This window comes from Pseudophryne corroboree, chromosome 4, assembly GCF_028390025.1.
Source record: "Pseudophryne corroboree isolate aPseCor3 chromosome 4, aPseCor3.hap2, whole genome shotgun sequence".
In the NCBI taxonomy this organism is placed as follows: Eukaryota; Metazoa; Chordata; class Amphibia; order Anura; family Myobatrachidae; genus Pseudophryne; species Pseudophryne corroboree.
Window position 1 is genome coordinate 39,246,731 of NC_086447.1, and position 27,916 is coordinate 39,274,646.

Consider the following 27,916-nt stretch of genomic DNA (forward strand, 5'->3'; position numbering starts at 1 on the left):
TGGGAACTCTTAACCTCAAATTCTTCGTGGATAACCATACCCGATCACCCACCTTGAGAGCAGGAACTGCTCGACGCTTCTTATCCGCAAACTTCTTGTTCCTGAACGATGCCTTGAGCAGAGCTGATCGTACGCTCTTCCAGATATTGGCAAACTGATGCAAGGTGATATCCACTGCGGGAACAGAAGTTGCTGGAAGCGGTTGGAACTCAGGGACTTTAGGGTGGAATCCAAAGTTGGTGAAGAATGGTGTTGAAGAAGATGAAGAATGATACTGGTTGTTATGACAGAACTCGGCCCAGGGAAGTAATTGAACCCAGTCATCTTGAGAGGAGGACACATAGATGCGGAGGAAGGCCTCCAAGTCCTGATTCACCCTCTCAGTTTGACCATTGGTCTGAGGATGGTAAGCCGTGGAAAACTTTAACTTGACTTGGAGGACTTGACATAAACTTCGCCAGAATTTGGCTGTGAATTGAACTCCTCGATCTGAGATAATTTCTTCTGGAAGACCGTGGAGTCGGAAGATCTCTTGTATGAATACTTGAGCCAACTTGGAAGCTGACGGAAGACTGGTGAGAGGAATGAAGTGTGCCATCTTGGTGAACCGGTCAACTACCACCCAGATGGTATTAAACTTGTTGCACATGGGCAAATCTGTAATAAAATACATCGACAAATGGGTCCATGGTCGACGGGGAACAGATAGTGGAACCAGTTGCCCCGCAGGCGACTGGCGGGATACTTTATGTTGAGCACACTTTGGGCAAGATGCAATAAACTCCAAAACGTCCTTTTTCAGAGTTGGCCAACAATAGGACCTAGAGATAAACTCCGGGGTTTTTTGGATACCTGTATGTCCGGCAAAACAGGAAGCATGGGCCCAATGCATGAGCTTCTTCCTTAGTGTCGGCTTCACAAAACTTTTCCCTGATGGGGGCATAGAGTCCATCCCTACCGTGGAGAATGCCAACGGATTTATAATAGGATGCTTGTCTGAAGACTCTGACTCATTTTCTTGCTCCCATGAGCGGGAAAGGGCATCGGCCTTGCGATTCTGAGAGCCCGGACAGAACTGGAGTTTAAAGTCGAACCTGGAAAAGAAAAGTGCCCATCTGGCCTGACGAGGGTTGAGACATTGTGCACCTTTTAGATATAGAAGGTTCTTGTGGTCTGTAAGGATGGTGATTGAATGAGAAGCTCCCTCCAACAGATATCTCCACTCCTCTAGAGCGAGCTTGATGGCTAGCAACTCCTGGTCGCCAATGGCATAGTTGCGCTCCACTGGGGAGAACTTCTGTGAGAAGAAACTGCAAGGATGTAAATGACCATCTTTAGCCCTCTGAGATAACACCGCTCCTACTCCAACGGAGGAGGCATCCACCTCTAAGATGAAAGGAGAGTCGATGTCAGGCTGTTTCAGGACAGGTGCAGAGATGAACCTCTGTTTTAAAAGATGAAAAGCCTGCATGGCTTCTTCAGACCACTTGGACGGGTTAGCACCCTTCTTGGTGAAAGCAGTAATAGGCGCCACAATGGTGGAAAAGTCTCGTATAAACTTTCGGTAATAATTGGCGAACCCTAAGAACCTCTGGACCCCTTTGAGGGTTAAGGGTACCGGCCAATTCTGGATTGCTTGTAGTTTCTCAGGATCCATCTCTAGTCCGGAACCGGATACAATGCACCCTAGAAACGGAATGGACTTGACTTCAAAGACGCATTTCTCTAATTTGCAGTAGAGATGATTCACACGGAGACGGGACAGAACCTCCTTTACCCAGAAACGATGTTCCTCTAAATCGTTGGCAAAAATGAGGATATCATCTAGATAGACCACGACATGACGGTATAGAATGTCTCTGAAGATCTCATTGACGAAATGCTGGAAGACAGCTGGAGCATTGCTCAATCCGAAGGGCATGACGAGGTACTCATAATGTCCGTCACGGGTGTTAAATGCGGTCTTCCACTCGTCACCCTCACGGATCCGGATGAGATTGTATGCACCTCTCAGGTCCAGCTTCGTAAAGATGGTAGCTCCGCTAACTCTGTCAAAGAGCTCAGTAATCAGGGGTAAAGGATAGCGGTTCTTGATGGTAATGTCGTTCAAACCTCTGTAGTCGATGCACGGCCGCAGACCACCATCTTTCTTCTTTACAAAAAAGAAGCCTGCGCCGGCTGGGGAAGAAGAAGGTCGAATGAACCCCTTTGCTAGGTTCTCTTTAATGTATTCCTCCATAGAATGCGTCTCGGGGAGAGACAACGGATAAGTTCGGCCTCGAGGTGGAACCTTCCCTGGAACGAGATCAATCGGGCAGTCCCATTCTCTATGAGGAGGAAGGATATCAGCAGAAGCTTTACTGAACACATCCGTGAAATCTTGATATGGAGGAGGTGGAACATCAGACGACCTGGGGGAGGAAGAACAGAACGGCAACACTTTAAACAAACATGTCTTAGTACAGGAGGAACCCCATGCCAGGATTTGCGTAGTCGTCCAATCAATTGTAGGATTGTGAAGACGGAGCCATGGAAGGCCCAGGACCACAGGATGTGTGGCTCTTGGAATCACTAAAAGTGAAATAAGTTCGGAATGAAGAACTCCCACTCTCAGACAAACTGGTAGAGTCCTTAGAGAAATAACTGTATCAAAAATTTTACTGCCATCCACAGCAGTTAAGGAAAAGGACGAAGGAAGTCTCTCGGTGGGTAGGGACCACCGTTTAACATAGGCTTCGGTAATAAAGTTCCCAGCTGCTCCGGAATCCAGGAGGGCAATGACGTTCTGATAACGTTGAGCTACTTGAAGCGAGACTGGGAGTTTACAATCTTGAGGAGATGGAGAGGAGATCATTACTCCTAGCCGGCCCTCTCCTTGGCGAGCTAGGATTTGGAGTTTCCCGGACGTTTGGGACAGGCATTAATGGTGTGAGACGGAGCTGCACAATACAGACAGAGAAACTCGGAGAGACGTCTTCGGCGCTCAGCAGGAGTTAAACGGGAACGGCCAATTTGCATGGGTTCATCTTTAGTTGGTGACAGTTGGCGAGGAGGAGGAGCAGAAGATTTTGGAGCAGATGATCTTCCACGCTCAGTTGCTCTCTCTCTGAAACGTATGTCAACTTTCGTACAAAGTGAGATTACCTCATCTAACTTGGAGGGTAAGTCTCTGGTAGCTAACTCATCTTTAATACGCTCGGATAAACCATGCCAGAATGCAGCATACAGGGCCTCGTCGTTCCATGCCAGTTCGGATGCCAGGATCTGGAACTGTATAAGATATTGTCCTACAGTACGTGATCCCTGGCGTAAACGGAGAATCTCAGACGAAGCTGAAGTTACCCGGCCTGGCTCGTCGAAGATGCGCCTGAATGTTGACACGAATGCAGTGTAAGAAGATAGCAGGGTGTCGGACCTCTCCCATAACGGTGATGCCCAATCAAGGGCTGAGCCACTGAGAAGAGAAATAATGTAGGCAATTTTTGTACGGTCACTGGGAAAATTGCCAGGTTGTAGCTCAAACTGAATCTCACACTGGTTGAGAAATCCCCTGCAGAATCTTGGAGATCCATCAAATTTTGCTGGCGTTGGAAGATGAAGACGTGGAGCAGAAATGGGTAAGGTGGGTGGGGTTATAGCTGGAGTCACTGTGGTTGACGCACCAGACGCGCCTGATCCACGGAGAGTTGTCTGAATCCCATCCAGCCGAGTAGAGAGATCCTGGAGACAGCGGATGATGTGGCCCTGTGCAGCCTCCTGATGTTCTAGTCGGGCTGCCAGTTCTTGCATCGGCCTGGCCGCTTGATCCTGGTCTCCGGCTGGATTCATTAGGTCAGTGCTTACTGTCACAACTGAGGGCCTGAGCTGACGGGAGGCAGCCTCAGTTGCAGGGGCTGAGATGTACCGGAAGGTTGTATCAGACTCCTGGACATGTAAGTAACATGAATAATAACTGCCCGAAGGCGTGACCACGACAACTTGGATAAAAGTCAATGATGTTTATTATGACAACTCCGCAACACAGCAGCAGTAAAAGAAAACGTAAAAGTCAGCAAAGAATAAATACAGTTCCTGAGTACTACAGGATGGCAGGAGCCACAGGGCACTGGTAGTGTGAGATAGTTCTTATGATCTTCTAGATGGAAAGTCCTTACCAGGCCCGACTGTAGCAATGGAGATAACCCAGGATTGTGCCAGCTGGTGTTCCAGGAAAAGCTGGGTTGCTGAAGGTAAAACAGCTGCTGTGGATACTGGCTGGAACCAGACTGTTGTTAGCACGGAGTGGATACTGGCTGGAACCAGTTAAATAATAAATGAACTTGGGAGCGATGAAATATGAACTGAAATGTAGAACTTGAGAGCGGAGAAATAATAATACCGGTGGAGAGTGGTAAAGTGTAGAAAGGACACCGGCCCTTTAAGGGAAGCTGTACTCTGCTGGAAGCTGAGCTGGAAGCAGGTAATGTTGTAGCTGGAAACAGATGAATCCACAATGGATTGGAGAGTCAGACTACACCGTAGGTGGAATGCTGGTGCGGGTCTCTATGGTGGAAGTCTTGAGACAGGAGCTGGAACCTGGAAGACAATCACAGGAGAGAGACAAACAGGAACTAGGTTTGACAGCCAAAGCACTGACGTCTTCCTTGCTCAGGCACAGCTTACTTATACCTGCAGCAAGGAAGGGGTTGGCTAGGCAATTATGCAAATCAACAATACAGACAGCAGATTGGTGGAAATGATCAGATGACAGAATCCAAGATGGCTGCGCCCATGCAGACACTTGGAGGGAAGTTTGGTTTGTAATCCATGTGGTCTGGGAAACAGTAATGGCGGCGCCGGCCACCGGAGACAGGAGACGCCAAGCTGATAGATGCACATTTAACCACGCGGGCACAGCGGAGGCCGCGGCTGATGAAAACACCACTCTGACACTCTGCATGTGGAAACTCAGGAACAGCGGGATCCGGTCCTGGAACGCTGAGCCCGCCTTAGGAGGCATCTGAAGGGTAAGTAATGGCGTCCAGATACCCGGATCGTGACAAGAGGTAATATAGTTAAAAGTATAGACAAACACACAGTTTTTCCTGGGAGATAAGGCGAAGTCAGTGTGGTATGTGGTAGATGATCAAGGATCATCTACATTGATAAAAATATAAATTGTGTTACGGTGGATCTTTGCTTTGCGTGCACGTGTCCCTAACAAAGACTTGCGTACGCAATCCAAAGGCCGACGCACGCAGCGTATATTACGCAACGGAGCGTCCGGTTACGCCCACGTAGCTCAAGTCACGATAAGTTTATTTATTTTTTATTTTTTTACGCAACGCGATAAATAACGCAACGCGGTAAATAGCGCAACAGGCGGTAAATAACGCAAGTCTATTTTTTGGGTGTCCGAAATTTAAATTAACAGATCCTGCTCCTAATTGGTAACACAGCTGGTCTAAAGAAAAATTTCTGCGCAGAAATAGAAATAGAAACAAAAGTGTACATGTGATGAGTGAGTGTTTTTGTATTACATAAGTTTATATAACTTGGAGGTTGAACCAAAAGAAATCACAGAGTACTCGTGAGGAACATACGTGTAAGTGACATGCACGGTGGCTAGGGAGGCATCCTTGGTTAAACATACAATTTGAGCATTAGAGTATAGCGGACCAGGAGGTCGTATAGAACAAGACCAGGAGGTCAGACCAGGAGGTCGTATAGAACAAGACCAGGAGGTCATAGTAGACCAGCAGGTCCAGGTACAGTAAACAAGGAAGTCCGCTATACAGTCCACAGGCACAACCCCGAAAAGGGTTGGTGCAACACCCATATAGGCCATACAAGCTAGCTGAAGGAATTCGCAGCCGCAATTTTCGATTCCATTGATCTTTCCGTACATAAGATTAGTTGTTTATATACTGAACGATTGTACCGCACGTAATTGTGTGCATTAGTAAACCTGACCGGTACTATTTGCGTACGAAGGTCATAAACGCTATTTGTACATTCTGACGTGATTTGTGTAATTTTTTATTTTTACAAAGGGAAGTTCGCTGGTCACTCAGGAATTTTCCAACAACCCCACCTTTACTGGAAAGAGTAAGTGTTCCTCGGATAACCCTCGCATGTTCCAGTAAACAAAGGTTTATAGGTGCCCTGGGTCGAGTGCGCCAGCACCATATCGGTGTGATCAGGTCGCATTGGTCGGCGTGGGCGAGCGAGTGAGGTGCTCGGTAAACTTCACCGCCTACCTATCGTGAATATTTTGGTTTTCTGTAAGGGTTCGCTGAAGACCCTGATATAGAGATCAGAGGAAGAGTAAGCAACACCTGCAGATTATGGGGGCCAGTTGTTCAGGAAGGGGGCAATCAACCTCGGTTCGGGTTGACTCTATAAACCGACCAATCGAGTCGGCAAGGTACGTAATGTGTGAAAAATACGGAAGACACACAGAAGCCTTATGTGACGAATGGGAGAGAATGACTGTACATGATGGGGAGAAGTTCCCAAATATAGGCAGCTTTAGCCCAAAAGTGTTACAAAATTTAAGGAGGAGGATATGTCTCATTAACCAGCAAAGAGACGAAGCAAACATTATGATTATTTGCAGTTATGGCAACAGGAAAGTGAATTACAAAGAGATTTAATTGACTTTTCTGACTCTTATCTTGAGAGGAGAGACATGGCAACAGGAGGGATTGTGGTTGCGGAGAAAAGCACAAGGTTGAACAATAAAAACGCTCTTAGCAACTGTAGTATAGATAATAAGAATAAGTGTAATAAATGTAACAATGAATATTGTAATACTGTTGAATGTACAACTATTAACCTCTGCAAGTTGCACCCCATGTCAAACTTCCCTCAGGAATACAAACAAGAAAGTGAGCCCAGAACAATGTCGGCACCTCTTCCAGAAGCCATCCCACAAGACATCCAGGTGGACGCGACCAAATCGGTAAAGGCAATAATCAAACCCCCTAATGGAGGGTCAGGTGAGGTCGTGTCCACAGGTACGTACAAAGTTTCATATCACGCACAAACAGATGTACCACATATTGTAAGATTAACACAAGATGATGTAGCTGAGTTTGATCCGGTCAGGGTGATTGCAGTCCCCAATGGGAAAACTGACGATCAGGGAATCATTCCCGTCAAGGACAGTGCAATGCGCTGTCTCTGGTCCCGGACCGTATTAGGATCAATTATGTCTGAATTTCCTGATCCTAGGAAAAATCTAGTAGCCTGTCAAAGATTTATTAAAGAACTAGGAAACTCCACAGAACCCACCAACAAAGATTGGCGGATAGTGCTGAGGGTGTGTTTGCCCTCCAGTGTTGACCCTGCGAAATTTATTGCTGATTGTAAATTAGACACGGAGGTACCTTGGACGGAGGAACACAATCAGGAATGTATTAAGCAGATCAACCGACAGTTAGAAGTATATTTCCCAGCCATTGTCGAGTGGAACAAAATTTTCTCCATAAGACAAAACGAAAGGGAAAGTACTTCTAATTATTTCCACCGGGCATTGCAGGACATGACTAGGTATACGGGTATAGAAAACATTGAAACAAGCACACCGCACAGAGAAGCAGCAGTATCTGTGCTAATGAATGGTTTAAAGGATGAATTAAGTACAAGGGTACAGACCACCAACCCAGACTGGAAAGATATATCGGTGGCCGCATTAAGGGAGGCCATCATTAATCATGACCAGAACATCACCAGATACAGAGAGTCACTAAGTAACAAATTAATGGCAACAAGTATACAGGCCCTAACCACAAGACCACCCCAACAAAAGCCCCACACCACTGCGAAAAATTCAAATATGGAAGTCTGTTATAATTGCCAGAAGGAAGGTCATTATGCAAGAGATTGCAGGTCTAGAAGCACACACAAGGTATATGCACCCCCTAGACAACAACATAACCAGAATATCCAAGGAAGCAGGGAGGTACAAGGAAAGCGGTTGAGGGTGATGAACATCCAAGCGTTTGAGGAGGCATCAAATCAGCCAAGACTCCATTTCACTGACACTTGGAGGAAGCCCAGGGTTTGTTATCGTTGTAAAAGAGAAGGGCATTATGACAGGAACTGTAACCTCCCACGTAAGGTCAGACCCCCTAGACATGAAAATGAGCATGAATATGACACACCAAATCACAATCAGGGATCATATAGGCCACACCCATGATATGTAGTCAGGAAAGGTGATCATTAGGACTGATGGTAAGCCTGAGGTAACGGTTAATAAATTGGGAGGTCATTCACTGAAGACACAGGAATGACCAGGTGAAACGTTGTAAATGTATTTGTGAAGAAAAATGTTTTTCTCTCTCTCTCTATCCCCATCTCTGACGATTATTGGTAAGAATTTACACATTGCATATCCACTTGGTCCTTGCAGAAGTCTACCAAACCCCAGCATGACCTATCCGCCACAATGTATTTCTGGCCAGATACAAACAGTGGAGTAATGCAGGTGCTGGTGGGGAGGGACTGTTCAAGGAGACCAATAGACACGTAGATATGACAGCCTGATAATAATAACAATGTTTTCTTAAGGTTGAAAAATGTTTGATAAAAATGCTTTGTTTCTCGGTTCCTATTGTTGTTTGTTGTTGAGTTATGTAATATATATATGCACATGAAGTGTTCTCTCTCTCTTTTGTTTTTTCTTTTTTTGACTCTCTCTCTCTCTTCTCACTCATGGTTTCATGGTTTAAAGATGGTATGTCACCCCTCAGTTGGACCAATGGTAATGCCAGATTTTTGCTCCTTACAGAAAGATCGCTGATTAGGAAGGAATATTGCATCACCAGAATGTTCGTTTGGAAGACTGAGAGACAGCACCTTTGAGAGGACAGCAGAACAAGAAGAACAACAAGACGAGAGAACTTATTATCGTAACAAGTTCTCTCCCCCTCAAACTGTTTTCTTATACCCCCTTTACAAATTTCTTCTTTTCTCCTCCTGTAAGATGGACTGGCCCCAAGAGACTGTGATATGGATTTTCCTGTTGACCATGATGTTGAACAGAGCAGTCTGTTTCGGTGAGAGTACCAGTGAGGTCGAGAAAGGATCCAGAAAGGTCCTGATGACTGAGACGGAGGTGTAAATTTCCAATAGCAACCCAATCACCAAGCAAAGGCGAGTACCGGGCACGATCTAACAACCATGCTATTTGTGAGAAATTGTGACGGATTGTTAGCTAAGAAGAAAACTGTATCTGTAGGCTCTGTGACAATACGGTTGAGGATGGATGCATAAAGAAATGCCAATCCAGTTGTAATATCCATATGGACCGGCATCCATTGAGTGACTATCACTCCTTAGTGGGTAGTGTGTTAAACCAGACAGATTGTTGGGTATGCTCACAAGTACCTCAGGGCCACAGCAAATCAGGGCTAGTACCATTTCCTTTAACGGTAGGGGAGGTACTTGAGCTAAAGGGTGGGAGACCGGTGGACAGGAGGTTTAACATCTCCAGTCCTCCTAGTTTAAAGCTCCACCAATACCATGTGGATAGGTCCTTATTATGTTTCAACATCTCCAATCCCAGAAAGCCGGGAAATTGGGAAGTGTCATGGATTAACCAAACCATGACCTTTTCGCATAGAGCAGATAGAATGCCTACAGATACAGAGCTTGTACGCCACATAGCCAGTAGAGGAAAATCTTTCAGGTATAGGTATACCTTAGGAAATAGAATTACTAGAGTTGGAGAAGTATCACCAGGATACTGTGCACATATCGTACAACCTGATACGTGTACTAAGCAGATGGAAGAATTAGGGTTAGGAGATTTCACCTGGAAGGTGTGTAATATGGTTATGTCCTTCTCCGTCCCATATGTTCTCCCCAATGATGCATATTTCATATGCGGGAGAAAGGCGTACAAGTGGCTTGCCCCAAACTCTGAAGGATTGTGTTATATTGGAAAAGTACTGCCTGAAGTAATGATTGTAACACATGACAAAATGAAAGACATACACCGTGGTGCCCAAGCTCCTTATACTCACACCCACTACGAGCACGTTGTTAAAAGGCACCTGATAGAGAAGACAGAGCATCCGGCCTCTGATCTGATAAGTGAATCCACCGGGATTCAATTCTTAATCGCGTTAGATTTCACCCGCACCGCTAGAGGAGTGCTAAATTATAAATACATATCGGCGCTCGCAAATTTGTTAGATAATATCACTGAAATGTATGATGACACGTTTAGATACACTGGAAGAGAACTTCAAGCTTATAAAACAGAACTGTTGCAGCATAGAATGGTTCTTAATTACCTCACAGCAGTGACAGGCGGATATTGTGTTACATTGGCAACACAGTACGGCGTGAAGTGTTGCACGTATATCACGAATAGCACCGAGGATCCGGTCGAGGTCATAGACCAAAAGATGGACGATATTCTCCAATTGAAGTGGGAATTTCGCCGAAAACACAATCTCACTCTTGCTGCTGTAGGTAATGAGCTGACTGGTTGGGTGTCATGGTTGAACCCGCGAAATTGGTTCTCCGGTTTGGGAGACTGGGCTCAAGGAGTCATAATGGATGTTGGGAAGTTTCTCCTATGTATCTTAGGTGTTGTCATATCAATTGGCTTGATATTTAGATGCGGTCAGGCTTTAATGAAGTGCAAACAAAGTACAAGAGTGATGAGTTTGAGGAGCGAGGAAACTGTAATTAACCTGGATTTGATTTATGACCCAACGATAGAAACAATGATGTGATGAAAATGCGATTATACGGTCCGTTTCTTTCACCTGTTTTTCTGCTTTTCCCCAAGATAAAAAGACCCCCTTGGACGAGGAAGTTGACAAGACGCTATACAGACAACGGATAGACCAAAGAAGAAGTTTTGACCACTTAAGATACGGACATTTGATGAACTTTGCCATGGATCCCCAGTTTCCCTAGAATTCTTAAACTTACGCTAGCCCAACATTTTTTGTAAATCTAATGGCATTGACAAAGCTTTTTGCTCACACCTAATGGGCAACACAGCGCAAAGAAGACGACTTTCAACTGATACCGAACAAAACTTCAACCGGCAGATGTACATTAACCTGACATAGAATACCACTGCATTTTCCATAAGTGTTCTTTATCTTCATCTCTACAACCCTCAGGTAATGACACACATAGTCGATAGGGAATACAGGCACAGATATCAGCAACCACATACCTCCCCCATTCATGTATCATCAACTAAAATGTGCTTCCCCATTTTGTTACAACTGAAAGCCGAAATGAGCTCGGTAGAGTTTGACAGCCCATCCACAGACCCTTAATACGGGATAAGAAGGAATTCAAATGTATACTTCGCAATACCTCGAAGCTTGATTTACAACACGTACGGCACGATGATACATAACCCCCCAAACATGGACTCATACACACATGCTTCTGCTATCTCACTAGGTCATACCCTCCTCACACCTACTCCTCTCTCCTCCCTTACCCAACCATGGAAATGAATTAACCCCTGACATATATTTTTCTCCTTTAGAAATGTTTTAGAAGGTGGCAGTTATTATTGACTGCCAAAGGGTGGACTGTCAAAGTCAGAAAAATATCTCTATACACACTGCCATATTTGCACCCCATACTGGTCCGCGCTGCGCATGCGTGCGCTCTCCCGTGAGTGCGCATACCCGCTGCTGCGTGCACCCGCTGGTGCTCGGTATGCGTATTTACGGTAAAGTTTGTGTAGTCGTAGCGTGCGACTCAATCGTTACATATTTTCACTAATAAGGTATTTTATAGATCATGGTCCCTTTGATAGATTCTGAAAGTTTGGTTAACATAGCATGTTCCTGAACGGAGAGATTCCTCTTTGTATTGTACGAAGGGTCTAACAGGGGTCATACAGTGGTGTTTGGTACCCATCGGAAGAGTATTTAACTAGCAATATTCCGGTGTTGGTTTGGAGCGGATTAATCGCTCGTGCGAATAGTTATGGACATAAGAAGTTTATGTCCATTTACTATTATTTGTTCTTACTTAGTCATGCGGCGGGAAACCCAGTATCCCACCCACCTGAACAGTTGGAAACAGTCACAGCCCACCTGTATGAATCAACCTATGACCTTTTGTTATAATGCGAAGCCGAATTCCTGTGTCCAATGGACAATGAGATTGTAGGGACCATTGAATTGTATTGTGTGTGGGGCATAAATAGGCAGGCCGACCATATCCAGATTCACTCTCTTCAACGGTTCTCATTGCTGATAATCGGGAGCTGGATATCGAGGCGCATGCGATCGTTTCCCCTTGTGCGTAAGTTTTCTCCGTAATCATATTGTCTTGCTGTGAGCCATCTCTCTCTCTCCCTTCTCTTTCTCTCGTATTTTCCCTTAATTGTATTGTATTGTATTTCCCGTGTAGTTATCTGGTTAGTTAGTCTATGTTATATTGTAGTGTATCATTTGTACTGTGATTCCTTTTGCAAGTATAATAGTTATAATACATATAATAGGTTTTGGACCCTAAACCCAGGTATCTGTGTATTCTTTATAGTGTTAAGTATTCTCTGAGCGTCAGTGACGCTCAAGCAGCTTTGTAGTTAATCAGGTTACACCAGGTTGCACTTACACTCTGGGGTTTATTTACTAAGATTCGTAATTTCCGAAAAAAGGTCAAAGTTCAATCACGAATGACATCGACAGTGTAAAACTGCAACTTTTTGAATGGATTACGACTAATTTACTAAGCTGTCGTATTCGTGTTTTTCTTTGCTTCCGATGTCGATGTCATTCGTGTTTTTTTACCTAATTTAACGGCAGTGATTAGCAAAACACTGCCGTTTTTTTTTACAATCAATCTTTTTTTTTACAATCAATCTCGGCCGGATTTGTGTGATCCGTACTGGGTTTTTTTTTTTTTTTAAGTAAACAATGTAATTTTTAAAAAAAAAATGCGTGAGGTCCTCCCTCCTAAGCATAACCAGCCTCGGGCTCTTTGAGCCGATCCTGGTTGCAGAAATATGGGGGGAAAAATGACAGGGGTTCCCCCATATTTAAGCAACCAGCATCGGGCTCTGCGCCTGGTCCTGGTCCCAAAAATACGGGGGACAAAAAGAGTAGGGGTCCCCCGTATTTTTAAAACCAGCACCGGGCTCCACTAGCTGGACAGATAATGCCACAGCCGGGGGTCACTTTTATACAGCGCCCTGCGGCCGTGGCATCAAAAATCCAACTAGTCACCCCTGGCCGGGGTACCCTGGGGGAGTGAGGACCCCTTCAATCAAGGGGTCCCCCCCCCCCAGCCACCCAAGGGCCAGGGGTGAAGCCCGAGGCTGTCCCCCCCCATCCAATGGGCTGCGGATGGGAGGGCTGATAGCCTTTGTTGAAAAATAAAAGATATTGTTTTTAGTAGCAGTACTACAAGTCCCAGCAAGCCTCCCCCGCATGCTGGTACTTGGAGAACCACAAGTACCAGCATGCGGCGGAAAAACTGGCCCGCTGGTACCTGTAGTACTACCACTAAAAAAATACCCCAAAAAACACAAGACACACACACCGTGAAAGTAGAATTTTATTACATACACACATACATACATACATACTTACCTTATGTTCCCACGCAGGTCGGTCCTCTTCTCCAGTAGAATCCAAGGGGTACCTGTTGAAGAAATTCTACTCACCAGATCCAGTGGTCCAGGCTCCTCGTCAAATCCAGGCATAATCCACGTACTTGAATAAAACAAAAAAACGCTTGCCCGACCACGAACTGAAAGGTGACCCATGTTTGCACATGGGTCACCTTTCGCCGAATGCCAGAAACCCACTTTGCCTTCTGGCTAAGTGGGTTTCTTCAGCCAATCAGGGAGTGCCACGTTGTAGCACTCTCCTGATCAGCTGTGTGCTCCTGTCTTCACTGACAGGCAGCACGCGGCAGTGTTACAATGTAGCGCCTATGCGCTACATTGTAACCAATGCTGTTAACTTTCTGCTCTGCGGTGACGTCACTTTAGGTCAACCGCAGGGCAGAAAGTTCCCATCATTGGTTACAATGTAGCGCATAGGCGCTACATTGTAACACTGCCGTGTGCTGCCTGTCAGTGAAGACAGGAGCACACAGCTGATCAGGAGAGTGCTACAACGTGGCACTCCCTGATTGGCTGAAGAAACCCACTTAGCCAGAAGGCAAAGTGGGTTTCTGGCATTCGGCGAAAGGTGACCCATGTGCAAACATGGGTCACCTTTCAGTTCGTGGTCGGGCAAGCGTTTTTTTGTTTTATTCAAGTACGTGGATTATGCCTGGATTTGACGAGGAGCCTGGACCACTGGATCTGGTGAGTAGAATTTCTTCAACAGGTACCCCTTGGATTCTACTGGAGAAGAGGACCGACCTGCGTGGGAACATAAGGTAAGTATGTATGTATGTATGTGTGTATGTAATAAAATTCTACTTTCACGGTGTGTGTGTCTTGTGTTTTTTGGGGTATTTTTTTAGTGGTAGTACTACAGGTACCAGCGGGCCAGTTTTTCCGCCGCATGCTGGTACTTGTGGTTCTCCAAGTACCAGCATGCGGGGGAGGCTTGCTGGGACTTGTAGTACTGCTACTAAAAACAATATCTTTTATTTTTCAACAAAGGCTATCAGCCCTCCCATCCGCAGCCCATTGGATGGGGGGGGACAGCCTCGGGCTTCACCCCTGGCCCTTGGGTGGCTGGGGGGGGGACCCCTTGATTGAAGGGGTCCTCACTCCCCCAGGGTACCCCGGCCAGGGGTGACTAGTTGGATTTTTGATGCCACGGCCGCAGGGCGCTGTATAAAAGTGACCCCCGGCTGTGGCATTATCTGTCCCGCTAGTGGAGCCCGGTGCTGGTTTTAAAAATACGGGGGACCCTACTCTTTTTGTCCCCCGTATTTTTGGGACCAGGACCAGGCGCAGAGCCCGATGCTGGTTGCTTAAATATGGGGGAACCCCTGTCATTTTTCCCCCCATATTTCTGCAACCAGGATCGGCTCAAAGAGCCCGAGGCTGGTTATGCTTAGGAGGGGGGACCCCACGCAATTTTTTTTGCAAAAAAAAAGCACTTTCACACCCCTTCCCATTGATATACATGCACGGATCTCATGGATCCCTGCATGCATCTCAAATCACGAATAAAAAAAGCAGGTCTGGTTTTTTTTAGGACTTTTTTGCGAATTGTAATTTTTCACGGCAGTGTTTTGTGTCTTTTTGCTTAGTAAATGACCGAGATTCGTATCTAAACAGGCGTAATTTGACCGATGGTGTATTCATTCGTAATTTTTTACCTGAACTAGCAAAAAATTACGAATGCCCTCATCACTGCCGTGATTAGTGTTTAGTAAATGACCGAGATTGACCGAGATGACACTTTGATGAAAAAACGGCATCTCGGTCAAAATCGGGAGCTTAGTAAATATACCCCTCTGTCTCTACACTAAGGTATACTGTGTATCTCATTGTTAAAGGTATAGATATAAAGGTTTTAACGTTGTAAGCGTCTGCACCGCTGGTGATCTCCTCGTGGTCCCGAGCGTCCGCTACGCTATAGCGAATCATTACGTTAGTCGGCAGCCAATAGCGTGCCTGCCTGTGATCACTGGGCCGTAAGCGAACGTGACGCTTGAGCGTCTCGACTACGGTTGAGCGATCGCTACGCAACTTGCGTACCCTTACGGTACCTCTTACGTAGATAGCGTACAGTGTTCTTAGACCTCTTAAAGTGTTTTATATACGATAAATATTTAGCTTTATCAATATATATATATATATATATATATATATATGTATATATATATATATATATAAAAAACAATTTCCTAAGTGCGCTTAAATGAAACATATTGACAATGGTTCTTCCAGTGTTATTTCCGCAGGTGTGAATTGTATACTGGAGAAAGTTTGTATCTGGAGACCTGTAACAGACACCCCTCACTAGATAGTCACCCAAACAAGAGGCCCAAGGCCAACTAGTAAAAAATTATTTTAATAGCATACATTTGAAAAAATAGAATTTTTACATACTATTCATCATGTAATGTTCACAAAGATGTATTCTTTTAAAAATGATAATGTCAGAAAATACAACCAGTACGTTTGTTGTGTAGTATTACCTCTAGATACTCCCTCACCTTTTACAAGGTGCGAGTTCGAGAAGGAGTATCTACACAAACTAGGTTGGAGACTTCTGACTGACAAATCCAACGCATTTCGTCTTATCGACTTCATCAGGGGTAACTTGTTTGGGGATGAATAAAGATAAAAAAGTTTTAATTTAAAAGAACTGATGTATGAGAAATTATAGATAAGGTAAGTACCTACCATATATAAGAAACAGGCTTATTTGTCATTTATAGATTTATATGTAAAGGATCACAACTTAAAATTGTGAATGACAAACACATTATTAAATGTATTTAATAGTAGAACTACCTAAATGATTTTTAAGGAAAATATCGGGGCATACCTTAAATATAAGAATAATTGAATCTCTTATATTGGCTCCTGATAGAAGGTTTATTGGTGGTTCCTCTTAGGAATGTTGGTAGTCCTAGATGGATATTTCTACAGGCTGCCTATTAGGGAGGAAAACAAGGGGTCTGATATGGACCAATATTGGGGAGGTTTATAACAAAAATATGCAAATCTATTATATTTTATTGCACAGTAAAGAAAACATACCGTTAAAATAATCATAAAAAACCCTCCTTTATAGGGCTCCTTATGGGAACTATCGGTTGAAGTTCCCTTTATATAGGAATACTGGCAGTTATAGATCGGAGTTTTGGCAAACTGCCTGACAGAAAGGGAAAATTATATATATATATATATATATATATATATAAAGTGCTGCACCCATTAATTTAAAGAAATAGAAGTCCGTGTGAGTGCCACTCTTCCTGTACAATATATATATATATATATATATATATATATATATTAGGTGATTCATCGCACCCTACGGGCGCTCTTCACACCATCATTTGGGGCTACACACCATTAACCCCTGCACACCTTTGGACATGCGCAGGACTGTAGATAACAGAATCAGAAACACAGGGCAGTATAGAGGGCATACAGAAATGGTGTCCAGATGAGAAAAGATAGAGAGGCATAGGGGGGGAGAAAGGGAATGTACAGAAACGCGGTGCGATCGGTAAAGGATAGGGAGAGTCATTGTGGTAGGGAGAGGATAAAGAGAGGGAAGGTGTTAGACAGAAAATACCATTGCAAGAGGCTACGACCCGACCCGTTAACCCCTGCACGGGCTTCAGCTGTGCTATAATTGTTATTATATGGAGTTTTACCTGCAAAAAAGTTTATGCTATTGGGTAAATATTGCAATGGGGAAGGGCGTGCGATTGTCAGGGGGGCGTAGCCCTTTGTGAGGGTGTAAAGAGTGGCCGCAAGGCACAATAAATAACATAGTGTAGTATATACTGCTAGTGTATGCAGTGCAGCTTATACACACAATGGACACAGGTAGCTGACCCGCTTATACACACAATGGCCACAGGTAACGGAGCCACATATCCACACAGTGGCCAGAGGTAGCAGGGCAGCTTATACACACAATACCCACAGGTAGCAGAGCCGCTTATACACACAGTGCCCACAAGTAGCAGAGCCGCTTATACACACAGTGCCCACAGGTAACAGCGCAGCTTATACACACAGTGGCCACAGGTAGTAGAGACGTTGATACACACAGTGCCCACAGGTAGCAGAGACGTTGATACACAACATGCCCACAGGTAGCAAAGCAGTTTATACACACAATGACCAAAGGTAGCAGTGTTGCTTATACACACAGTGGACCCCGGTAGCAGTGCCACTTCTACACACAATTCCCATAGGTAACAGAGGCACTTATACACTCAGTGACCACAGGTAGCAGCACCACTTATACACACAATGGCCACTTTTAGCAGCACCACTTATAAACACAATGGCCACTGGTAGCAGTGTCACTTATACACACAATGGCCACAGGTAGCAGCACCACTTATACACACAATGGCCACAGGTAGCAGTGGCGCTTATACACACAATGGCCACAGGTAGCAGTGTCACTTATACACACACATTGACCACTGGTACCAGAGCCGCATATACACACAGTAGCCACAGGGAGCTGTGCCACTTATACACAATGGCCACAGGTAGCAGTGTTGCTTTGACACATAATGGCCATAGTATTACTTTTTTTATCAATCCAATGTCCATTGGTAGCAACTATACTCACAGAAGTTCAGTGTGTGTGTGTGGGGTTTGGAAAGAGGCTGGGTTCAGTGAGGTGGAGGTGCCTGTCCATGCCGCTGATCACCCCGATTCAGGGAATCACTTGTAGCAGCTGCAGATGGTGTCCGAGGTGCTACGTGTGGTGGAGGGGTGGGTGCGGGAAGGGGTCCAGAGGTGTTGCAGGTGGTGGAGGGGTGGGTGTAGTGACACGTATGGCGGAAAAGGTGCCGAGGTGCTGTGGGTGGGGGAGGCGTAGGTGTGGAGGGGGGCGCGGATGAGGGAGGGGGTCTAGAGGTGCTGCGGGTGGGGGAGGTGCAGGTGTGGAAGGGGAGTGTAGATGCTGTTGGTGGGGGAGGGGTGGGTGCGGGGGGCTGTGGATGAAGGAGGGGGTCTGGAGGTGGTGTGCATGGGGGAGGGGCGATGTAGTGGGGTGTTTGGGGAGGTGGGGTTGTAGGTGATAGGTTCTAGAAGTGGTGCAGGTGGAGGGGTGGTTGCAGGGGAGCCCTGGATGGGGTCCAGAGGTGCTGCGGGTGGGGGAAGTGTGGTAGATCCACGAATGGGGGAAGGTGTCTATAAATAATGTGGGTGGGGTAGGGAACTGGGGGTGCTGTGGTTGGGGGAGTGGCGGCTGCGGGGGTGTGGTGGGGGTCCGGTTGCGCTGTTGGCATTGGAGGGGGTAGGTAGAGCTGCGGGTGTGGGTGCTATGGGTGGGGGAGGAAGCTGGAGTGCCACGTGTGGGAGAGGGATGTGGTGGATGCTGTGGGTGGGAGGGGGGGCATGTGCAGTGGTTGGGGGGGCAGATGTGGTGGATGCTGTTGGTGCGGCGGGTGGAGTGGAGGATGCGGGGGGGGGGGGTAGAGGTGGGTATTGGGGTGTGGGGGTGCCGCAGGTGGGGGAGGGGCGGTGGGTGCTACAGGTGTTGGTGCTATGGGTGGGGGAGGGGCGTGTGCCACGGGTGGGGTGGATGTAGTGGATGTGGTGGATGCTGTGTGTGCCGCTGGGGGAAGTGCGGGGGGGAGAGGTGAGTATGGGGGTGGGTTGGTGGAGGGAGGGTGCTGGAGTGAAGCGGGGGGAGAGGTGGTGGGTTGTGGGGGTACTGCAGGTGGGGGAGGGGCGGGGGGATGGATGTTGTGGGTGATACATGTGGGGGAGGGGGCAGGAGTGCCGTGGGTGGGGGAGGGGTATGTGCGGGGGACGGATGTGATGGGTGCCATGGGTGGAGGAGGGGCGGTGGGTGCTGCAGGTGGGGGCAGGAGTGCCGTGGGTGTGGGAGAGGTGGGGGGTGCTGCGGGTGCTACGGGTGGGGTAGGGGTTGCGAATCGGATGATGCGGGTGGGGGGTGGATGTGGTGGATACTGTGGGTGCCGCAGGTAGGGGAGGGGTGGGCGGGTTTTATGGTGCGGGGGTGTAGCTGGGGGAGAGGTTGGAGTGCCGCCGGTGGGGAAGGGTCAGGGGGTTCGGCGGGTTGTGGGCGCTATGGGTGGGGGAGGGGCATGTGCTGTGGGTGGGGGATGGATCTGGTAGGTGCCGCTGGTGGGGTGGATGGTGCAGCGGGGGGGAGAGGTTGGTATGAGGGTGGGGTGAGGGAGATGAGAAGGTGATGAGGGTGGGAGAGAGGGCAGAAGTGCAGCGCATGGGGGAGGGGCGTGTGCCGCAGGCGGAGGGCGGATGTGGTGAATGCTGTGGGTGCAGCGGGTGGGGTGGAGGGTGCGGGGGAGAGGTGGGTATGGGGGTGGGGGAAGTTCAGCTGCAGGGAAGGTGCAGCTGTAGGGGTGTGGTGGGGTCTGGATGTGCTGTGGGCAGGGGAGGGGGTGCTACGGGGTTTGGTGCTTTGGGTGGGGGAGGGGCGGGAGTACAGCGGGTGAGGGGCAAATGTGGTGGGTGCCACGGGTGGGTGGAGGGGCAGGGCAGGAAGGGTGAAGGGAGCGGTGGTGTATAGAGGGAGAGGTGGGTTTGGGGGTGCCGCAGGTTGGGGAGGGGTGGTGTTAGCTATGGGTGGGGGAGGGGCATGTGCCGCGGGTGGGGGGGATGTTGTGGATGCTGTGGGTGCAGCGGGTGGGGGAGGAGCAGGTGGGGTGGAGGGTGCGGGGGTGTAGCGGTGGGGACAGGTGGGTATGGAATGGGACGGGGGAGGTGCGGGTTTGCTGCGGGTGGGGGAGAGGGTACAGTGGGCGGGGGAGGGGCGTGTGCCGCGTGTGGGGGGCAACTGTATTGGATGCTGTGGGTGCCGTGGGTGGGGAAAGTGCGGGGGGTGGTGAGGTGGGTATGGGGTTGGGGAGGTGCAGAGGTGCGGGGGTGTAGGGAGGGAGAGGTGGGTACGGGGGTGGGGGAAGGGCGGGGGTGCGACGGGTGTGAGAGGAGGGGAGCAGTGCGGTTTGTGGGTGTTACGGGTGGGGGAGGAGGCAGGAGTAGTGTGGGTGGGGGAGGGGCGTGTACCGTGGGTGCGGGACAGATGTGGTGGGTGCTGTGTGTGCCGAGGGTCGGGGAGGGGAGGGGGTGCTGTGGAAGGGGGAGGGTGCGGGAGTGCAGCGGGTGGTGCTGCAGATGTGGGTGCTACAGGTGGGGGAGGGGGCTTGAGTGCCATGGGTGGGGGAGGGGCATGTGCTGTGGGTTGTGGACGGGTGGGAATGCCATGGGTGGGGAGGGGCATCTGCTGCTGGTGGGGGAGGGGCAGGAGTACCGAGGGTAGGGTAGGGGTGGGGGGTGCTACAGATGTGGCTTCTATGGGTGGGTGAGGGGGCGGGAGTGCCGCGGGTGGGGGAGGGGCAGTAGTGCCGTGGGTGGGGGAGCGGAAGGGGGTGCTGCAGATGTGGGTGCTATGGGTGGGGGAGGGGGCGAGAGGGCCGTATGTGGAGGGAGGGGCGAAAGTGCAGCGGGTGGGGGGTGCTGCAGATGTGGCTGCTATGTGTGGGGGAGGGGGTGGGAGTGTCACGAGTGGGGTAGGGGCGGGAGTGTCGCGGGTGAGGGAGGGGTGGGGGGTGCTGCAGATGTGGCTGCTATGGGTGGGGGAGGGGCGGTAGTGCTGCGGGTGGGGAAGGGGTGGCGGGTGCTGCAGATATGGCTGCCATGGGTGGGGGAGGGGCAGGAGTGCCGTGGGATGGGGAGGGGCGGGGAGGGGGCTGCAGATGTGTGTGCCATGGATGGGGGAGTGAGTGCCGCAGGTGTGGGGTGCTTCAGGTGTGGGTGCCACAGGTGGGAGGGTGCGGGGTGTGTGCCGCGGGTGGGTGGTGGATGTTGTGAAGGTTGTGGGTGCCGCAGGTGGGAGGGGTGCAGCAGTCAGTGGTCGCCCACGGCATTCTCCTCCGGACTGGAGGGCATAATTGGGCATGAATAAAAACTGAGAACCAAATAAAATAGCTGCTGGTGTGTGTCCACATTGGATCCCGGACTAAAGAATACACCAGCAGCTATTTTATTTGGTTCTCAGTTTTTATTCATGCCCAATTATATACTTTTAAGTGTTATGGTACATATGCTGTCTAGTGAATAAATTTTTACATATTTTAATTCATCCACATTTGTTTATTAATATTGGAGAAACATCAACCAGCGCCAGTACATTCTTCTTTTTTGAAGCATTTTTCTTGGGACTGACAATCCCTGGCAGCAGTGAGAGCGCGTCTGGGCTTTGCATTTTTATTTAGCAGTTACAGGTAGCAAGTAAATGATAAGTATTAATTGAGGCCATTAGGTTGGAGTGTGTTTAGTTTATAGATCCACATGGTCTCTGAACGCAACAATTGTTGGTCATGATCAGTCCCACATTGGATCTCTGGTACATGAGCTATCATCTTATATTTTAGTTGCCAAAGGTTATGTATTTTTTCTTAAAAATGTTTAGCCACAGGCTGATCAATGTTCTTGCCTTCTAGTGCTTGATGAATGGCACTCCTATGTCGGGCCATCCTCTCCTTAAAGGTGCAGATTGACTTACCAACATACAATTTCCCACAGGGACAAATTATATAGTAAACTATATACTTGCTACTACATGTAAGTACATGTCTAATTGGTATTTTCTGCCCAGTCTGTGAGTGTGAGAAAGATAATCCTACTTCTAAGTAAGAACAAGTAGTGCAACCTAAACATTTATATACTCCAGGAGGTTTAGTCAAAAAGTGTGTTTTCTGTGGCTTAATTTTGGATATATCCATTCGCACTATTGTATTGCGTATATTCCTACCATGATGGTAACAAATGAGTAGCCTCTTATCAACTAGTGAGGGTAATTTAGAATCATTTTAAACAATTGGCCAATGCCTTTTAGCCACCTTCGAGATATCTCTACTAGCTGTGGTGAAATAATTCATCCATAGTACTGTGTCTTCAATTGACTTTTTTTGGTTACTCAATACAGGTATTTTAGGCATGCTCAAAGCCCTCTGCATGGAAATCTTCAAGGACTTACTGGAATAACTGTGCTGCAAAATTTTACAGTGCATGTTTTCCAGATGTCTCTTTTTATCCATTTCGCCACTATAAATCCTGGGGATACACAGGAATTGAGAGCATGGCAAACCTTTCTTTTATGAAATAGGATGAAAACTTGAAGACGCCAACATTGTGTTACAATCAGTAGGTTTTACATATAATGATGTAACTACTGTGCTATCTTTATTAGAAACCAGAACATCCAAAAAATTAATACTAGCAGCCTGAATATCATTTAATGTTAGGGTCCATGTTGTTAATTTCGACCATCATCTCACAAAAACCATCCTTAGTTCCCATACAAGGAAGACGTCATCTATATACCTTGGGTAAAAGTGTATATTCTTTGCATGTTTATCATCATTGGAGAACATACTATTTTCAATCTCAAACATGAAAGCATTGGTGAAGGCAAGTGCCATACAACTGCCCATGGCACAACCTAGCACTTGAAGATAAAATATGCCATCAAACAAAAAGTAGTTGCTGCTAAGAGTCATATATAATAACTGCAGAAACAAAGATAAATCAGGGTCACGATAATCAATGTTGTCTTGCAAAAGCTTTCTCCCAGAATCAACTCCTCTCTGCAAAGGGATATTTGTATTTGTATATAAACTCACAACATCTGTGGTGTACAACCAGCAAGATGCCGGGAGCTTACCCAATGATCTCAGTTTACTAAGAAATGTATTGATGTTTTTTAGATAAGTTTTTTGATGTTGAATAACATGCTGCAAAAAATTATCTAAATAATTTGAAACTTCATAAAACAGGGAATCTCTGGCCGATACGATAGGCCTGCCTGAAGGGTAGTCCATGTTTTTATGAAGTTTCGGAATGGTACGCAAGATGGGATTCTTTGGAAACTTTTTACATAAGGCAGAAAAAGTGTATTGGGTAATAGCACCTTCATCAAGTGCTTGTTGTAAAAGCTGTTGAAGCTGCATAGTCTATTTTTCTGTTGGATCACTGTCCAACCTCCGGTATACATTAACATCCCCCAAATGACATAAAACCTAATTTTTGTAAACATCCAAATCCTAATTTACAAGGGTGCTCCCCTTATTGGTGGGGCGCACAACAATATCATCATAAGCAGCCAAATTATTTAAAGCAATTTTCTCTTGTTTAGACAAATGATCACGTCCAGCCGGATGAATCTGATCTAATTTCTTAGCATTAGATGTTAACATATTAGAAAAGGATTTAATGGCATTATTGGTAAAGGGAGGATCAAACTTACTTTTAACTTAACGGGACAAGGATCAACTTCACTTTTATTATCATAAAACTCTTCACATCTACCATACAGTCAAACGATTTATAATAGTTGGTAGGCACAAAGTTAAGTCCCTTATGCAAGACACTCATCTCCGCATCCATGAATGTCATTGAAGATAAGTTGTATACAGTAATTTCTTCTTTGTGTAGCGCCCTTTGGCACTGGCCACCCCTCCTTGTCCTGGCTCTCCTGCCTTTCCTATTTGGGTCCTTGTACAAACCCCTAAAGAGAGGTGCTTAGCTCCTCCAGCCTCAGATGTACCTGCAGCTTCAGATTCGCTGTTAGATGTCACTGTGCCGCTTGATGTTTCAGTGTCCATAAGGTTTCTCTTAGCTCTCCTGTAATTTCTCTGATGAAAAGTACGTCCATTTTCCCTGGGATTATTAACCCATGAATAGACATGGTTCTCATCATAGTCTTGTGTCACATGTTGAAACGTGTCCATTTTAATTTTAATAAGGTCCTTTTTATACTTGTTAATTTGCAAATTCAATTTATTAATCCAGTCTGTGGATGTGTCCACCTGCAAAATTGGTATGCACCCTTTCTCCAATTCCGTGATCTTATCCTGGACTAGTTTAAGTTCACGATTAGCTTCTTTTATAACAAGTAAAATAAGGTCAAATTCTGTCATTGTTCCTGTATGGGATGGGCATGTGCTGCAATCGGCAGTCAGACAGTTGACAAGCAGAAGGAGGATAGCGTTATGTCAAACATGATGTAAAGCCTTAGAACCTTAAACATGATGCTATATGACTATTACATGTTTAGACCTCATTGTGATATAAACAATTCATGGAGCAGAATACTTGGTCAACATTGTCCTAAATGCTTTTTTCACCTCATTGTTTCTCAAACTATAGATCAAAGGATTTAATACAGGTGTCACAAGAACATAAATTAAAGCAATATACTTTACTTTGGATGAAAAACTTTTGGTTTGTCCCATGTACATGATCAAACTGGTCCCATAAATCAGTAGCACCACAGTCAGGTGGGAAGAACAGGTAGAAAAAGCTTTAGACCTTCCACCTGCTGTGTGGATTTTTAGTATGGATACAAGGATACAGATGTAGGACACCACAATGAAAATTAATGGTGTTAATAGTGTATAGAAACTTCCAACAAACATAGTTATTTTATAAAAGCTGAGATCACCACATGCCAGCTCTAGAAGGCCCAATACCTCACAAGAAAAATGGTTCAACATGTTTCCTCTACAGAAAACAAAAGGCTTTACAATAGTGGGGTAAGTCGCTAAAAGGAAATTTCCGGACCATATAATGACTGTAATGATATTACATGTCCTCCAATTCATAATTTCTGCATAATGCAAAGGAAAGCGAATAGCAATATAACGGTCATACGCCATGACTGCCAGTAGCATACACAAAGTCATTCCTAGAAACAGAGTAGTGTTCATCTGTGCCAGACACCCAATGATGGAGATTGTCCTTCTCTTGGAAAACATATCCAGCAACATTTTTGGAATAGAACTTGTTGGGTAGCTCAAATCAATAAAGGCTAAATTGCACAGGAAATAGTACATAGGTGTATGTAATTTAGGACTGATAATAATAACACATATCAGAAAACTGTTCCCCACTACAGTTAGTGTAAAAATGACAAAGAAGAGAACAAAAAGTAAAACACAAATCTGTAAGTTCTGTGGAAGTCCGATCAGGATGAATTCATTCAAAAAGGTTTGATTACCAAATTCCATGTTACAAATCACTATTAGAAGCTTGTATCTCTGTAATAACAACAGCAAGAATTGTGTTACTCTTAGAAATGTGTAGTGGCATTGTCTGCCTAAAGATGATGATGATGTTGATTATTGGGTCAATCAAACTCCTAATCATAATTTTCTTTTACTCACTTCCTATTACAAATTGCAGCCACCTTTGAATCATGGTGGACAGTTATTTTTGTGTTTGCAGACTTTTAGGCAAATGCAAATATATTTTTGCCTTAGGACAAAAATAGTGCTTTCAGCCAAGTCTATACTACAATACACAACTTATACAGGTTGAATACCTTATACTACTTTTTAATGTTTCTCAATCAGAATAAAATGTTTATGAAAGTTTCACTTTTTAAGGTGCCACGATCTCAGCTTGAAAAGAAAACTCATGTTTACTTCTTTTGGTGGGATATATATATATATATATATATATAGATATATATAGATATATACTGCACACTACTATTAATTTGTTGAAAAAGAAGCTGGTACGAGAATTCTGTGCAACTTTTTTAAGAGACTGACATTTTTTCACTTTATTTATTTTAGACTTAATATCTCAGAACTGAAAAATGTTTTTGCCTTGTGTAAAGAACTTAACGATTCAAACTAGGGGTGTGCGCCAGGCCATTTTCCGGGTTTTGCATTTTGGATTTGGATCTGTATCTCCGTCGTGTTTTGGATCTGTATTGGTTTTGCCAAAACCGCATTTTTTTAGCTAAAATCACAGAATTTGGGGGTCTTTTTGTTTCTACAGTATAAAAAGTAACCATTCATTAATCAATAAATAATAACTAGAATAGAGGCCTATAGGAGTTGAAGTATGTATGTAGTATGTATGTATGTAGTGTAAGGCAGGTAAAGATAGGAAGAATTGTTTATATTAAATGTAATATTATTTTTATTTTGAAGCAAATTTATGAGGAAGTAGGATCTAGAGAAGTACTTGATGGCTTGGGTTTTCCCACCAGACTCTGATTTCAAATAAAAAAGAAAACGTCATCATCCATGCATCTGATCTTGCAGGTCTTGTCCTTTGTCCTAGATGTCTGCAATAAAGTGGAAATTAAATATATTTAATTAATACAAAATTTAGTTGTGTAAATGTGTCAAACACATACAGATGTGGTACATACTGTGTGTTAAGCTAGCTGAGGCAACTAAACCCTACACTTAAATAACAAACATTCTTCATTACCAAATTATTGTAAATACTGTAAAAGAAAGAAAGAAAGGATTATCCTAGAAAGAATTTGACAGGAGTTAAGTACTACTTGACCCATCTAATCACACAAAAACAAATTACAAACCTTGTTTTTGTGGCGAGCCTTGAAAATTTCAGGACATTTTTGCCATTCTGCAAATTTTTCTAAGAGACCCAGTGTCAGTGATGCAGATCATTCAGCAAAAACAAATGGCATCTGATCCAGACTGAAGGAACTGCCTACAATTATTACTGATATGTCTACTCCATATGATACGGTAACCATTTATAAAAAATGGTTGATGATTGTTTTAGTCATAGCAATCCAAATAGGCATGTCAGGCAGTGTGTTCCAATACTGGCAGAAAAAAAGCTACAGTAATTTGGAATCCCTTGCAATAACTGGCTTTTCTTTACTTAAGTTGCCCACCCTCCAGTGTGTACTCAAAAAGAGATTTCAATGCATCCAGGAACCTGGATGTACAGTATACTGGGGTACAACACAAAACACAATACATATTTTTTAATATTATTTTTTTTTTTTTAAACACTGGATGGACTGATGGACAGAACACTAAACAACCTTTGTCACTGGATGGTGAAGCAGCAGCCCCTGGATGTATAGTGGCCCTCATTCCGAGTTGTTCGCTCGGAGTTTTTCATCGCATCGCAGTGAGAATTCTCTAAGTGCGCATGCGCAATGTTCGCACTGCGACTGCGCCAAGTAACTTTACTATGAAGAAAGTAAGTTTACTCACGGCTTTTTCATCGCTCCGACGTTCGCATTGTGATTGACAGGAAATGGGTGTTACTGGGCGGAAACACGGCGTTTTATGGGCGTGTGGCTGAAAACGCTACCGTTTCCGGAAAAAACGCAGGAGTGGCCGGGGAAACGGTGGGAGTGCCTGGGCGAACGCTGGGTGTGTTTATGACGTCAACAAGGAACGAAAAGCACTGAACTGATCGCACAGGCAGAGTAAGTCTGAAGCTACTCAGAAACTGCTAACTCGTTTGTGATCGCAATATTGC

General features: G+C 45.6%; 1 protein-coding gene across 1 annotated transcript; it reads right to left on the reverse strand.

Moving 5' to 3' along the window:
- Positions 1 to 24,732: 24,732 nt before the first annotated feature.
- On the reverse strand, positions 24,733 to 25,662 carry LOC134910794 (olfactory receptor 13C9-like). The gene has a single exon (XM_063919179.1). It carries the CDS (start codon positions 25,660 to 25,662, stop codon positions 24,733 to 24,735), a length of 930 nt encoding a protein of 309 aa, XP_063775249.1.
- Between the last annotated feature and the right edge of the window lie 2,254 nt (positions 25,663 to 27,916).